The sequence below is a fragment of the Artemia sp. Qi Xiang Cuo genome, chromosome 12 (assembly GCF_049724085.1).
Source record: "Artemia sp. Qi Xiang Cuo chromosome 12, ASM4972408v1, whole genome shotgun sequence".
Taxonomy (NCBI): Eukaryota; Metazoa; Arthropoda; class Branchiopoda; order Anostraca; family Artemiidae; genus Artemia; species Artemia sp. Qi Xiang Cuo.
This window is the reverse complement of record NC_142805.1, coordinates 23528056-23543739: the sequence shown is the minus strand read 5'-3', so window position 1 is coordinate 23543739 and position 15684 is coordinate 23528056. Positions and strand designations below refer to the sequence as shown.

General features: G+C 34.8%; 1 protein-coding gene across 1 annotated transcript in view; it reads right to left on the bottom strand.

Annotated features, from left to right (window-relative positions):
• LOC148945906 (uncharacterized) overlaps nucleotides 1-15684 on the bottom strand; it is a 684784-nt gene that overhangs the window by 98096 nt on the left and 571004 nt on the right. Inside the window, exon 23 of the mRNA XM_089097548.1 lies at nucleotides 1366-1520. Coding sequence (XP_088953674.1) covers nucleotides 1366-1520 — 155 coding nt within the window. The remainder of the gene's footprint in view (nucleotides 1-1365; nucleotides 1521-15684) is intronic.

The following is a 15684-nucleotide window of genomic DNA, read 5'->3' as shown; positions in this document are numbered from 1 at the left end:
TTGCGGACGGAGGGGCCTCTGAGCCTTGCCCTTGAGGTAGATCCCCTTTATTTTTGATTCTGAGTATTTTTCGGTTTCCCTCCAAAATTGACTCCTCCTCCCCCCTGCCCTCAGAAATGGAGGAAGGAGGGGCCTCTGAGCCTTACCCTTGATCAGTTTCATCAAGTTTAGCTATAGCGATCAAAAGTTACGCGCCTGAGAAAAATTTACCATGTTTTCGAAAAAGGGGGAAAACACCCTCTAAAACTCATAGAACTTTAATGAAAATCACACCATCAGAGAACCCTACTATAGAAGTTAAAAGCTCCTATCTGGAGGATCAATCTAACGGAAGTTAAAATTTCCAATGTTATTTTTAATTGAGCCAAAAAAAAAAAAAAAATGGAGGGCCACTAGGCCCCCCCTCCCACGCTAATGTTTTCCCCCAGTCATCTACCATGACATCAGCCGTACATACCTCCCTGTTATAGTACGAACCTGGTAAATTTAACCCCCCCCAAAACTCGCGCACGCTGTGTAACTAGCCTTCTGCTCTTTAAATGATTAAAAATACAACAGGTTAGGAAAAAGATTGATTCTGAATGATAAAAAACTGACTTTCAAAAAAATTAAAAATATTAAACATACCTATGAAGGAGAGATTTTATTTACATAATAGAAAAAAAGCGTGCTTTGACGTTTCTATCGAATATAGTCGTTATATTCTTAAGATTTTTTATTGTTGGAGGGGAGGGGGGCTAAGTCCCTCTGAAATTTTGAATTTACTAGTAAAACATTTTTCTTTAATTTTTTTTTGGGGGGGGGGGAAGTAAAATAATTAAAATTGTACCAACATTGAAAATTGGAGAATACATTTTTTTAAAAAGTTAATAATATATTGCGTACTATAAAAAATGTCTTAAAACATAATTAAAATTGGGATGCAGGGTACAGTCATTATATCGTTTTTTTTTTTTTAATTGAGTACATTATAGCTTGGCAAGTTTTTTAAAAAAACAACCAATAAAGTTATTATATTGGGCTAACCACCAACTTTCTCTAATCGATTGACACACAAAAATAAGTCTCACAATAGAAAACATGTCTGCCAAGCCATGTAGGGTTCATTGTAATAGGTCACTGGCCCGTGGTAAGGCATATTACGCAATCACTGTCAGGACCTTTACCACTATTACTACTCATATTAGGGTTTTTCTGTTCAAAAAGTAAAGTATCTAGAAAATGCTTGTTTTTGGGTAAAAATTGCAGATGTGGACTCCCTATTTTTAGCTATTTTGTAATAATTATTAATCAGTTTTGATGATTATAACTCTCTTTTAATCCGTAAATTTGGAAGTCAGTATAAAGTATAAAAAAGCAACTTACTTGTGACTTCGAAGGCGGTTCCAAATTTTTTGGACTAGGTGCAGGAGTTGATGAGAATTGAGGTGGGTTTGAGAAAGGACGGGAAGCAAAACTTGGCGATAAAAGCTTTCCGTACTTGCAGTTCCAATTCGTCACTTCGTTTGGTTTTTGACAATCTACAAAATAGAAGAAGAAACTACGGAATAGTCCACTTAAAGTGCCAAGAACATAAAAAATGAAATCTGATAGTTTAAAGTCACAACCAAAATTATCTTCAAAATAGGAAAAATCCTCAAACGAATTTTCATTAAAAAGACCTCCATGTACAGTTATGCCAAATGTTTGTAAATTGTGCGGATAAAATCCTTGGAAGAACGAGTTGTATTTGTACAAAATGATTTTTTGCGCAGTCGAAGAAGAAAATGTTTTAGACTAAATCAGAACACACTGCATGCATGCTAATTGTTAAAAAGGCGTAACTCAGGATTTACTAAGAATATAAAGTTGGAACTTTCAGGTAATGACGAGGGGGATGATCAATTGATAAAAAAGCAATATTTGCGTGCTGACACAGCTACCACTGCTAATACTACGGCTACTCCTCCTCCTCCTCTTCATACGACTACTACTTCATGCTGCCACTACTACTACTACTGCTGTACAACTACTACAGCTAATACTTCTGTAGAAAGAAGAAAGCTCATAACATTTTAGTTAAAGTAACAAGAACAATGAAAAGGAAAAGCCCAGGAAATAAATATTTGTTGAAAAAATCATTGAAATGGATTATTTTTTTAAATCAATATTTATTGCAGTTATGTCATATGTTTGCAAGTTGTTTGTATAATAATCCTTGGAAAAATAACTTGTATCTGTACAGAAAAAAATTATTAACAGCGCCATTTTTTTTTTTTTTACTATTTCAATCTCTTTGAGAACAGCACTTTCCAGAAAAGTGACAAATTTCACCAGTGAAAAGCGATGTCCTGGGACTTATCAAGGGGGTGGATAAATTATGAATCCCCTGGGAATGACAGACTGTCAGTGCAACACTCAGTTACAAATAAGATTTGCGGAATTCAGGAATTCGAAAAAGTAAAAACACATATACCTAAGGAAAAGAAGTAAATATAATAAAAATGATTCATATTAAACAAAATGGAAAATTCGAAACCCAGCCATCAGACTCGTATTAGGAAAAAATTTCCTTTATTTATAAGAAACTAAAATTTGCCCCTTTGATTTTGGTCTTAAAAAGTAGGATTTCTGGTGGTTCAAATGTTTAGAAGGATTGGTTCAATTTAGATTGTTGTCTTGAGAGTTCGTAATCATATTGCTATGTATGAGCAACATTCTCTCAATTAAGCAAAATATGAAAATGTATCAAGAACTTCCTGGTAGCTGAAGGTTCCGTTTAATAGCAATGTCATCTCTCTACTAACACATGGTAGCAAGTCTTTCAGTTTGTCTAAAGTTCCTGAGAAAAAGCTGATTAGCTTTGAAAACAATTACTTACAAATAATACTTGCAATTAGTTGGGTTGATAGGATATGTAAGGCCCAGGTCAAAGCTTCTTCTAAGCAACGACAAACAAAAGATGAAATCCGGCTTAGAAGATCGCGATACTGGGGTCACATAGCCCACATGGGGCAAGGACAACTTCCCTACGACATTTGATATTGGACTCCTCCAGATCTTCGGAGGAGTGGCAGACAAACAAATCAGAAGGCCGTTCCCTTGAAAAGGAAGCTTGAGTGTTGCAGTTATTCCTTGATGAGCTATGGACATGGGCTCAAGATCATTCGACATGGAAGTCAAACGTTACTGCCTTATACGCCTACGTGCGCTGGAGAACCTAGTATAAGTAAGCAAGTCCACCATCAACCTCTCATTACTAACAATTAGTTGTACTCATACTATAGGATTCCTGTAATTTACAGTAAATTGGAGTCCAGTATTGGGCAAAAGAGGACCGTGTACATCTATGTTGGCCTCAGGAGACTTGGAGCTGCAATTCAATGTTAATAGCAGTAGTAGTAGAATCCTATAATATTGATTGTTTTTCAATCCATACCATTTCCGACAAAAGTGCCAGATAGAATACTTTTTTAATTGAGAATCTTGAAAACCATGTCTCTAAAAAATTTGTAAGAACTGCATATGAGTCCAAATTACTGTAGTTGACAGTGTTATGAAATAATTGCGCGGCGTTATAGTGAAGCAAAATAAGTTCACTTGCTTATTCTTTTCAGGAGAGCAAAAAACTAAACAAACCTTTCAATAGCCTAACTCAAATAAGTGTTAAACGCTTATTCTTGTTAATCAATCCTACCAAACTAGCACCAAACTACCAAACTAGTTTGGCTAACTAGCACCTCAAGACCATACAAAATGGAAAGGACTCATTCAATCATTACTGAAAGAAGAAAGTTGACAAAACCTTTAATAAACCCTTAATAATGAGCATTGGTATTTTTATATTAGAAACACAAAATGTTACATTTTATAAAATATAAAATATAAAAATATGAAAAATAATAAGATATTAATGTATTATTGTGAACCTTTTTTATTAACTTAAGTTCCTGTAACTGATCTGATCACTCACAGCGGGTTTATTAAAATTTAGGCATGGCTAAGACCATTGAAAGATAGTGGAGCCCGTTAATCCTAATTTCAAAGTTGAATGTTCTTATGATGTATTACAATATATCATTACCTGGGACGTAGAAAGTTTTGTATTTTTTAAAAATTGGTACAAAATATCTTGGAAGAAACAGGACTTGAGACATGACTAGGAAAAGAGGAAGCAACTGAATCTATGAAAATATATTGTCGGGTCGAAAAGACTTAGGAAAATGGTCTGGTTTGCAATGGGCTATTGAACCAAAGGCTGCTTCTTTGCCTCTAGGAGAAAGAAAAATATATAACACGAATGCACAAAAAAAAGCTCCATATTTATGCTCAATCCAGAATGACTGATTAATAGTAAATTAAATTTGATGTCTCAGTGTAAGATAAAAAAGGATTTAAGACATATCATCTCTGGATGCTTAAATAAGGTGACGAGAGATTGACAAACATGATTTGGAGTTAGAATGTACTAATACTGTTTGGCTTGAGATGTTTCTTAGGATGAGTGCTGAACACGTTCAAAACTATAGTGTAAACTAGGCTAGGTTGCATGCAAATTTAATTGTGTCGATTTGATGTTCATTATATGGTGATCTTGTTACTATAGTCCTGCCAACTTCTTGCGACAAATATCACTTTCTTAAGGGAAAACTTACTTAAAAGCAGCCAAAAAAAATACAAACATCTCTCCACCTGCTTTCTCTACTTAAATCAAACAATGTGGCATTACCACCAAGCAAAGAAACATTCATAAACCGTGGCCGCATGGTTCATAAAAAAGTGACTTATTTGGAAGTTATATGTGGCCACCACTTTGGCTCTACTTAAAAGGACCTAGCTCTTTCTCCACCGGCTAATAATGCATTACAGCATTATATATATTTATTAGAGCAAGGTCAGATCTGGATCAGGGGACTAGATCTACAACTCGGTAGATCTAGCTAGATCTACAACCCACAAATTTTCGTATCCAAGACGAAAAGTTGTATCTTACATTTTGTGAATTTGGAAAGTCAGAGGGTATTCTCTAGCAGAATTTTTCCAACTGGTGGCATTTGTGGAGACGCTCTTACTTCACTGGAGACAGAAAATAACGGGAATCAATTCCTTTTGGCATTCCTAGGTCAAACACTAACTAACATAATATGCTGAAGGATTATTATATACCAAATTAAATATACAGTCTGAAGCTAGACACTGTTAAATACGTTTTTGTGTCAATCCTAAAACAAAATTTCTGCGTAAGGCTTCAAAGGATTATTTTGGCTCTTCTTTACATCGTAAAAATCCCACATACGCCCATTCGCTCTGACCACATTTCAGTTTAGATTTTCATTTCCACAAAAAAAGGAATAAAACACATATACGCACAACTTCTGTGCATATTCACAGCATTTCCAGGTAATTTTCCATTACGACCTTTCTACATTGTAATGTCTTTACAGAAGCTAGTTTTAAAAGTGTTAAAGGGCCAAAGACAGTGAAAATCAAATATGATTTTTAATTCTTTAGGTTGAAATTTCACAACCGTATTTATCTTAAAAAAGAGGAAAAATCAGGATATAGAGGTCTTTTAACGGAAAAGAATTCCCTACCCAGTTATGTAGTTTCTGGCTGCAGCAGGTGCCAAATTTGAAAAAAAACGAAAATCAGCCAAAAAAGCAAAATTATATGGTATCAAACAATTTTAGAAGATGTAGCTTTACTTTAAAGATGTAGTTGGCTGTGAGAATTAATAGGTTGTTGGTGTTTGAATTTTGTACGGACATGCGTATTGAAGTTTAAATAGTCAGTTCTGTTTATTCATTTCCATGTCCAACGTGGCAACACTTATGAAATGTGATATTGCAGTCAAAATTGTAATTACTTCTGATGGTACTTCTGATGGTCAGCTAATGTAGCTTTGGCAACCGAGAATATCATTCTATAAAACTTAGCCCCTGTAATCCAATTCAAACGAGGAACATTGAATTCCAAGAGTTGTTGTCAACAACACACCTTAATACATCCTAAAATAGTCATCTTCATCATTTTAGGTTCAAGGTTGAGGCTGTGTAACATACACTTTTTGTTTATTCAACTCATTAATTTTATAATATTATTGCACAATCAAATCAAGGAAGCAATGTAAGAATGTGTAAAAGTGCCAGGGGCAACAACATAAGAAGATTCCCCCTCCCCCTCTCTGGATCGACCTTAGGTCTGTTCATGCTCAAACACTGCGATTTTTCACAATTTTTCTTTCTGTGTTTCAAAATTATGAAGCTTTTATGGTAGCATCGCATTTTGGTCAGTGTTGCATGTTCAACCGGCTAAATTAAAATAGCAAAAAATTAGTTAAGTGTTACCACGCTTTTCATATATCAAAAATCACACATTAACGAGCTTTTGATCCCAAAAGACATCTACAATGTCATAGGGAAGCTCCAACTTTTTAAGCTGTTTGGTGCCATATTTTTTGCTGTTTTTCACATCCGTCTGTCTTTATCAAAGTTGGTGCCCGCTACTACCAAAACTGCACAACTACATTCGGAGTTCTTCTTGATTAATAATTGAATTCCCAGTTTTTATAATTTCCAAGACATATGGTTGTGCAAGTTTACACTTAGCCATCATTCTAATTTAATAAGTTTTCAATTTCTAATCTCTAATAATCTTCTAATCTCTAATAATCTCTAATCTAATAATCTTTAATCTTCTAATTTCTAATTTTCATTATCCTTGGTACTTTAAGGATTTGGTAAAATACTTGAACTAATTAAGTAAACTGAAAGCCTGAAAACTGGAAAAGAAAAGAATACATAAGACAAAACACAGAAAAAAAAAACAAGAAAAAAACACAAAAAACATAGAAAAAAATAACCACTTAAGACTTCTGCTTCTGGATACTCTGTTTTTCTCAGAGTTAACTAACATAAATTATTGATCATCACAATTCTATAAAATTGAAAGATTGATCAAAAAGTTTCTTAATATGTTTCTTTTAACAGCGTTAAGTCAAACGAGATTGGTATTGGCTGCTTTTCGTTTGAATCTTACCACCATTTGATTGGCTAAACCTGAAGACGTTTCAGAGAAAAAATTGGTACTTTTTATTCCAACATACTTCTTTTATATTATTGTCACAGTTTTTACAGACCTTAAGACCTGAGCTCTAAAAGCGATTCATGGTTTTAACCAATACTTAAATAGCCTTAGATCAACTAAGATTGGTAGTGCAAGAGGTTGCTACTCTCGTTTGAACCTAACCACTTTCAGATTGGTCTAACCACCAAGGAGTTTTCAGAAGAAATTGTTGTTTTTCATTCAACTGTACACTCTGTTCGATTCATTATTCAATTTATACTGACTTAAGAGCTGATCTTTTATGATTTTCACTAATATCTTAAAAGCCATATCAAACAGTTCGTGGTAACGAACTGTAAGTAAGGAGCGACCCGGCTCAATGGTAACCGAAACTCTAAAAACCGGAATTTTGATACCAAAAGATACATCGAAAGAATCAAATTTTAATTTTGATTTCAAATATATAAGTTTCATCAAGTTTAATTCTACTCATCAAAAGTTAAGCACCTGAGAAAATTTGGCTGATTTTTGAAAAAAGGGGGAAAGACCCCCTAAAAGTTATAGAACCTTAATAAAAATCAAACCATCATATTAAGCGTATCAGAGAACCCAACTGTAGAGGTTTCAAGCTCCTATCTACAAAAATGTGGAATTTTCCATTTTTTGCCATCACGGATGCGTGTTTATTTGTTTTTTTTGTTTTGTTTTTTTCCCCTAGGGGTAATCGTATTCACCCAGTGGTCCTAGAATATCTTAGGAGGGCTCATTGGAACGGAAATTAAAAGTTCTAGTGCCCTTTTTAAGTGACCAAAAAAATGGAGTGCAACTAGGCCCCCTCCCACACTCAGTTTTTCTCACAGTCACGCAATTAAAATTTGAGATAGCCATTTTGTACAGCATAGTCGAAAATCTAATAAATATGTCTTTTAGGATGACTTAATCTCCCACAGTTCCCAGGGGAAGGGCTGCAAGGTATGAACTTCGCCCATTGCTTACATATTGAATTGTTCATTGGGAAGTATACAGACATTTTCAGGAAGGATTTTTTCTGATGGGGGGGGCTGGAGGAGGGGGTTTCTCGGGAGAATCTTTCCGTGGAGGATGTTTCTTTGGGGTAAGGGACATTTCTATGAAGGGGGCACCGGATTTCCAAGCATTATTTAAAAAAATATCAGAAATTAAATTAAAAAAAAACGAGTTGTTTAAACTGAAAGTAACAATCAACATTAAAAATGAAAACTAACAGAAATTATTCCGTATATGAGGGTGTTATCCCGCAATTCATTTACTCTCTATTTAGGCTACAGTTTTTTTTTTTTTTAGTGCTTTCAAAAGAGCTATCTATTCTAATTAAACGGCCTTTGTGATTCAGGGGTTTGTGAATTACAAAAATTTTTAACTTTTGACGTAAAGAACGTGGTATTGACTTAGGGGAGAACCCCCTCATATACGTAATAACATATACGTAATAAAAAAAAATTAAAAAAAAACAAGCGATTCGGCTCAATAGTAATCGAAACTTTTAAAAACGGGATTTTGATGTCAATAAATGTATCAAAAGAATGGGCTTATAATGCTGATTCTAAATATATAAATTTTATTAAGTTTAGTATTACTCATCAAAGGCTACGAGTCTGAGAAAATTTACCTGATTTTTTAAAGAGCGGGGAAACATCCCCTACAAGTGAAAGAATTTTAATGAAAATCACACCGTCAGATTCAGCGCATAAGAAAACCCTATTACATAGGTTTCAAGCTCATATCTGCAAAAACCTGCAACCTTGTATTTTTTGCCAGAATAAAAATATACAAATATAGAAGTTCGTTACGTAAGTTAAATTGTAAATTACGTCACAACCAAATTTACAGACAGCCATTTAGTAAAAGAAAAGTAAACTTTTTATGCAAATTTTGTTTACTTATTCAATGACGGTGAGCCAAAATAAAAGCTGCGTTAACTAAAAAACGATCAGAAATTAAATAAAAAGACAAGTTTTTAAACTGAAAGTAAGGAGCGACATTAAAACTTAAAACGAACAGAAATTATTCCGTATATGAAAAGGGCTGTTCCCTCCTCAACGCCTCGCTCTTTACGCTAAAGTTTTTTATTGTTTTAAAAAATAAAGTTGTGAGTCAAACTTTAGCGTAAAGAGCGAGGCATTGAGGAGGGGATAGCCCCTTTCATATACGGAATAATTTCTGTTCGTTTTAAGTTTTAATATCGCTCCTTACTTTCAGTTTAAAAAACTTGTTTTTTTTATTTAATATCAAGTAAGATTGATAGTGACACGAGGCGGCTATTCTCGTTTGAACTTCAACACTGTCAGATTGGCTTAACCACCAAGGAGTTTTCAGAAGAAATTGTTGTTTTTCATTCAACTATACTCTCTGTCCAATACTATATTAGATTTGTACTGATTTTACGAGCTGTGATCAAAAAATCATTCAGAAGCAAGTAGAAAATTCAAAGTAAGAAAAGCATAAGCAGCTACTGTAGATCTTTCCCGTATTTTTTTTTTCTAACAGTATTCTTCCTTTTATTCCAAATAAGTTTTATATTAGTTTCCTTTCCTTAAGCCAGCGATTCTCAGAGTGATTAGAAAATAGTTAGCAGTCATTACTTAGCCATACAAAGCCGCTGATTGAGACACTACTAGGACATCTTAAGAAAAGCTTTCTATTTTAGTCTCAGCGGGAAACCTTTTAGCACTAGGTTCAAAAGATTACTTTCTAATTTGTTTCTCTACACTGAGTTTTAAAAGCAGATGAAAAGGGGAAATAATGTTTTAAGATGAGCAGGAAAAATAATTGAATTATTTCCAGGATCGTGCAAAAAAGGTAGAAAGAATAGCTCAAGATGACTAAGCCGAAAAAAGGAAAGGACTTCGAATTTTAGTAACGGGCAGATTAGCGGATAATAACGGGTAGATAAAGCAAGTAAACTAATCGTTTATTGTTGAATAAAATAACAATAAACAAAAGAAATCGGTTTTAATTGACTCTGGTCAAGATTAGTGCAACCTAAGGACTAGCTTGATCAAGCTTCCCATTTCCTTACAATCATCAATAACAAATTTTTCGCAACAGCGCTTTAGAGCAAGAATATCATGAAAGGTCGTTCTTTGTTAAAGAAATCCCTTTTCTTAAAGTTTTGTATTACAAATCCATCCTTAGTCATAGAAGAGAACTGAAATAAGAGCAATCCTTTGTATGCCCAGCTTGTTGTGCTTTTGTAACATTAATCCTTGAGTCATCTATTTGTTTCGAGTATAATCCTTAGAAATGTAGTGTGCAGAAATAAGTGCTAGGAAATACAAGTGTAGCAACTTTCCCTATAGCAAGATCTGAGTGGTAGTCCAGTTTGAGAAAACGTGTACAGCAATTTGGCACATGACATACGTGAGCGAATTATGCCACCCAACGCGTGGCATGTTTGAAATGTGCCTAAACATGGCTAAGAGTGAGACAGAAGAAGTGGTGCTCCAAGATACAAACTAGATGGCGGAGACTTAGCAAATTTTCGACGAGAATGACTAAAAGAACAACCCTCCCAAACGAAATAGTGGCTTATAATATTTGCCTTCTGTTAATCCATTGTTTGTCTATCACCTAATCTATAATTTTTGTTTTAATTTGTGTCACAGTGTATAAGAAGAGTAGAGAAAAATTAATCAACCTGACCTGATATTGCTATAACTCTCTATCAATAGAAATTGTACATTAATAGTTAATTAATTCTTCTTTTTCATTTATGCTTTCCTTCCATTGCTATGGTTACCAGTGTTCATTTAGCCTTTCTGATATATTTCTTTTTGATAAGGACACGCAAGTTTGCATTCCATAGCGAGTGGACTTTTGAGAAATAAATGGACTTTTATTAAGTTATAGAACAATATTGGGTATAACTATGCTAGTTACATTTAAAGATTTCGTTAGAATGACCTGAAGGAGAATTCTCAGTAAGGCTTGGAAAAGAACTCTCAAAGGAAAAGGACAGCCCGAACTCTGTCTTGCAACTATCCCATCCCCCGAACAAATTTGCTCCTTCGAACCATATAATATTGTACCGCCATGTCAAAAGCAATTAGTGTATTTGACATCATATTTTTAAAAGGAGTTAATATATGGTTTCGAAACCCTAAGAAACACTTTTTTTTTAAAATGACCCAAGAATAGATAGGACAGGACATTAAGAATAATAAAAATAAAAAAGAACAATAAAAATAATAGTAAGGAGAAGGAGATCATGCTTTTATGGTTATGTCACCCAAAAACCACCATAATATCACAATCATTTATTATCAAATATAAAAACAATACCTCCCCGAATCAGCGCTGAAATCTTCCTCTGTGCAAGCTACTGTAAAAACTTATTCCACATCAACTTTGAGAATTTAAATTAAAAAATTAAACTAAAGAATAAACACTTTGTCAATTTTATTAATTTTTTTCTTTTTAGGATCAATACATTTATTTCAAGCAAAATGTATATAACAAGTATCACCGGAATGTTCTTTTTTTATTCATTCCTCCCTTTTTTGAAATTTGTTTCTGTTCCCCTCTGCTCATATAAGTATCTCATAATCTCAAGCTTTTACGGAAACAATGTAAAAATAGACCTATATCCAAGGCACCCTATACTCAAAACTGTCGAATAAAAAAATAATATATATATTTATGTATATATATATATATATATATATATATATATATATCCTCTTCTTTTACTGTTAAAATCACGTTACGAAATCGGGCTATTTAAATGGCATGAACTTGGCTGGAAAAGCTTTTATAAAAACTAATTTGTTCCCAAGCATAGTCTGGTAACTTGGGTGAATACAAGAATTAAAGTTTCGGAGGGGCACCGATAAAATTTGAATCCCCAATCGGCATTTTTGGCCCCTCTGAACCTCCAAGTAGTGCATTTTTCGCCTTCTGGGTGGGAGGGAGTCACATGCACCTAAAACCACAGTCTGGTTCTGCCCCTGTCTCCTAATACTTTGTCTGTGAGGATCAGATTTGTGTACAAATAGGGAAACTGCTGTTACAAGTTTTCATATTCTCTACTTTAAATAGATCTAGCTTTATTTTTCATTCTGACGGGTTAATCAAAAAGATGCATTTTATAATCCCAGGAGTTGTGATGTGCACATAATCCCGTTTTATGGAAGAGTGTGACTCGGGAATTTCCCTAGTATAATATCCCGATAATAATTTCACGGGTATAATTTCCAGGGTTAAATAAATAATTTCCGGGTATAATAAAATCCTCGACTATAATTTCCCTGGGGAATCTTCCGATATAACAATATTTAAGAAATGTACCAACATATATCAGCAGTCTGAATCACGATTAATTCGTGATTGTACTACGTAATGTAATGATGTTGTTACGCAATGTAAGGACGTGACGTAACGTTGTTATGTTACGTATTATTTCACTTTTTCTTATGCCAAAATACCAATTTTGTAGTTTTATTACTGATATCGTTTTATGCATCATATTTAGCAGATACATTCTCTAACCTCATTCCCTCTAACCTCACTCCCTGTTTCACTTTATGTTAAAGCTTTCGGTTAAAATTAGATATACCTCAAACTTATTTTATAAAGGTCGAAGCCCTGGTTACCAACTCTTCCTTTTGTCAACTTAAAGAGAATTAAGGCAAAAGAAATTGAGCAATAAAGCTTAAGAGAGTGGAAAGTTTCCACATACCTTTAACTGCAATGAGGGAGGAATTTTAATACTGGTTAGCTGAACACCAACAATAAAATAAACAGGCGAGGAGCAAACATTACAAAGTAAAATGGGCTCTAAACGTAACTTTTTTGGGGAGCCTTTTAATAGCTAGGGGTTTTGGACCCCCCCCCCTTGTTACAATGAATTCAAGTTATATTTGAAGGTAGTAAAAAATCAATAGATGAAAATATCCAAAACTTGTATATATACAACCACACAACAATGAGAGTTGATTTTTGAGTGTTTTTCTGTCAAGTGTCTAAAGTAAAGGAGTTGTTTATAGGGTAGACAAGACGCAATGTTGTTACAATGGTTCTTTTCCAAACCACCTATCACCGGGGTTGTCACCTGTAGCACGAAAGCGCTATTTTAGCACTATTTTATTATGTCTAGCACTTTAGCACGTGCTCAAGGTTGCCACCTGTAGCACGAAAATGCTATTTTAGCACCATTACAGTCAATTTTTGACTGTAGGATCAAAAGAACTGTGTAGCACTTAAATTTGGGCAATTGTAGCACTCTAGGAACTGACAGTAGTGGCAACCCTGCCTATCAGTCATACGACTGACATCTAAACTTCTACACATAGTACATGTAAACTAGAGTTCGACCCCAAACAAATTGCAGAAGAAATGATTTTTACACCATTTTGTAGAGAAAAAAAAAGCTGAACAACATATCCAAAATCTCGCATTCTAGGCTAATGTGAAACTTTTTTTTTTTGCTTTTCGTGTGATTTGTTTATGTATTTTTCTAAAAAAAAATGAGCTGTTGGCGAATGCTCGTTTTTGTGTATATGAAGTACCATCCCGATGTAAAATGAAGAGCTGATCCCGATAATGGAAGCAAATTTTTATGTAAAATGTACCAGAAAAAAGTTCCATAATCATCAATAAGCGACTTTACCCTTTTCATCGTTGTGACCTCTTTTTCATCATACCATTAGAAGGTAACTATTCTGACATAAAATGATGAACTGAGCCCAAAAATCAAACTAACATGATGTAATGTCTACTAGAAAACCTGTTGTATATTTATCAATATGCACTTTTTTATTTTCATTTGACATATTTCTTTTAGCACTCATTGTCCACCAATTCGTCGATTGTTGGTAAAAACAAATTGCGACAGAAATGGTTTTTACAATATGTTGTAGAGAAAAGAAAGCTGAACAACATATCTAAGGTTGGAAATTCTAGGTCGACGCAAAACTAACTTTTTTTCGTATCGCGTCAGTTTTCTCGCTTTCCTAACAAAAAAACTAAGTTCCGTTTTTCTAGAACGGATTTATTATTCCGATGTAAAAAGACGAGATGAGTGCAAAAATGGAGTCAAATTTGGTGTACCGTATGTAAAAAAATTTCACAACCATCAATATTAGAATTTTACGCTTCTCGTCGTCGTGACCCCAATTTTTTATCACCAGACCATCTTTTGCTGGCTAACTTGTCAGTTTTGAGATCTAATAATTAGTTAGCCTGAATCTGATCGTCGCTGGCTCCATCACCTGATGGGTCGGCCTGAAAAACGTGATTGCAATATGTTTATGAAAACATTGAAAGTATTAGAAAAGGGAAATCATATATGAAACTAGTTTTCAGCGGCCGACATTTAAAATCCCTCTTAGAATAAACTATTATCAACACACTGACTAGTCCTGAAAACTGATAAAATTATCGAATCAACTTGATGAGCATTTGAAAGACAGACTCAAACTCCGACTAGTATTCACAACTCGTTCTTTTGATTCAGATATCTAAGCTTCCACGTTCTCCTCATAGTTAAAGCTTTCGATTCTTGGAGAGTTAGAATCTGCTGTCCCTTTACACGTTTTACACGCTGCAGTGCATGCTAAGTCGTTTTTAAAGTAACCACATTTATTTGAGCTGCATTCCAGTTGAAGGAAGCACTTTATGATTTTCAGAAGCAGACGAGGGGCTGGTGGGACGTCAGTAGTCAATGGATACATGGAGTAATCTTTATTTTTCCAACTCCATTCTTCGGCTTTAAGTTCAGAATCAGGATCTGCACTCCATACCTGAACTTGGTAGGAAACCCTGTAACTGTGGAATTTAGCCGCATCAGAAGTTGGTGACAACTGTTCTAGGTGAACGAACGTGCTAGCAGTAGTCATCTTCTTTTTAAAAACTTCTTTGCGGAGTTCATTTAAATTTACCCCTTTTGATGAGTGATATATCATGAGCATAGCTTCTTCTCAAGTAAACCTTACTTCCTCCTTTGAAGCTGACTTCAGCATGAAAACTACAGCTGATGTACGAAAATCAGCATCTGCCATTAGCTTCTTCAGAGCAAGGCCTTTTCCTACACTGTGGTTCCCTGAAGTAGAGTCACAGCCGAAGATAGCGTGAGCAAAAATAATCAGATTGCATGTCTCTTGGCCCAGCTTCTCTTTACATTTGTTGATATCCCATATTCGGGGAGCTTTGTTCGACTTTGGTTCAGGTTCCATGATACCACAATAGAACCAAAGAATTAGTATCATCTCTAATGACGGCAGTGTCGTAATACCGGGAATAATCAACAGCAGCTTGCACAATTGGGACATCTGCATCACCTGGTGCCTGGACTACGACGAAGCCCTTTGATCGGAGATAAACAGCCAAGGTGCAGATAAACCTGGCTCTGTTTTTCTTGCACGACAAGAACTCATCTTTTTTTACCTTCAGCTGCATATCTGATGTGAATAAGATCTCAGGCCGATTGTACGACTTCTCTTTGTCTGAGCCATATCATTTATGGTAGCTCCACCATCGTAGCCGTCGAACACAATTATGGCAGATGGATACTTTTGGGTCACGTAAGTAGCATAATGGTCAAGGATTTCGGAGTATCTTTCGTTTTTGGCCCATGGAATTCCGTACAGAAGAGCTCCCCGTCGA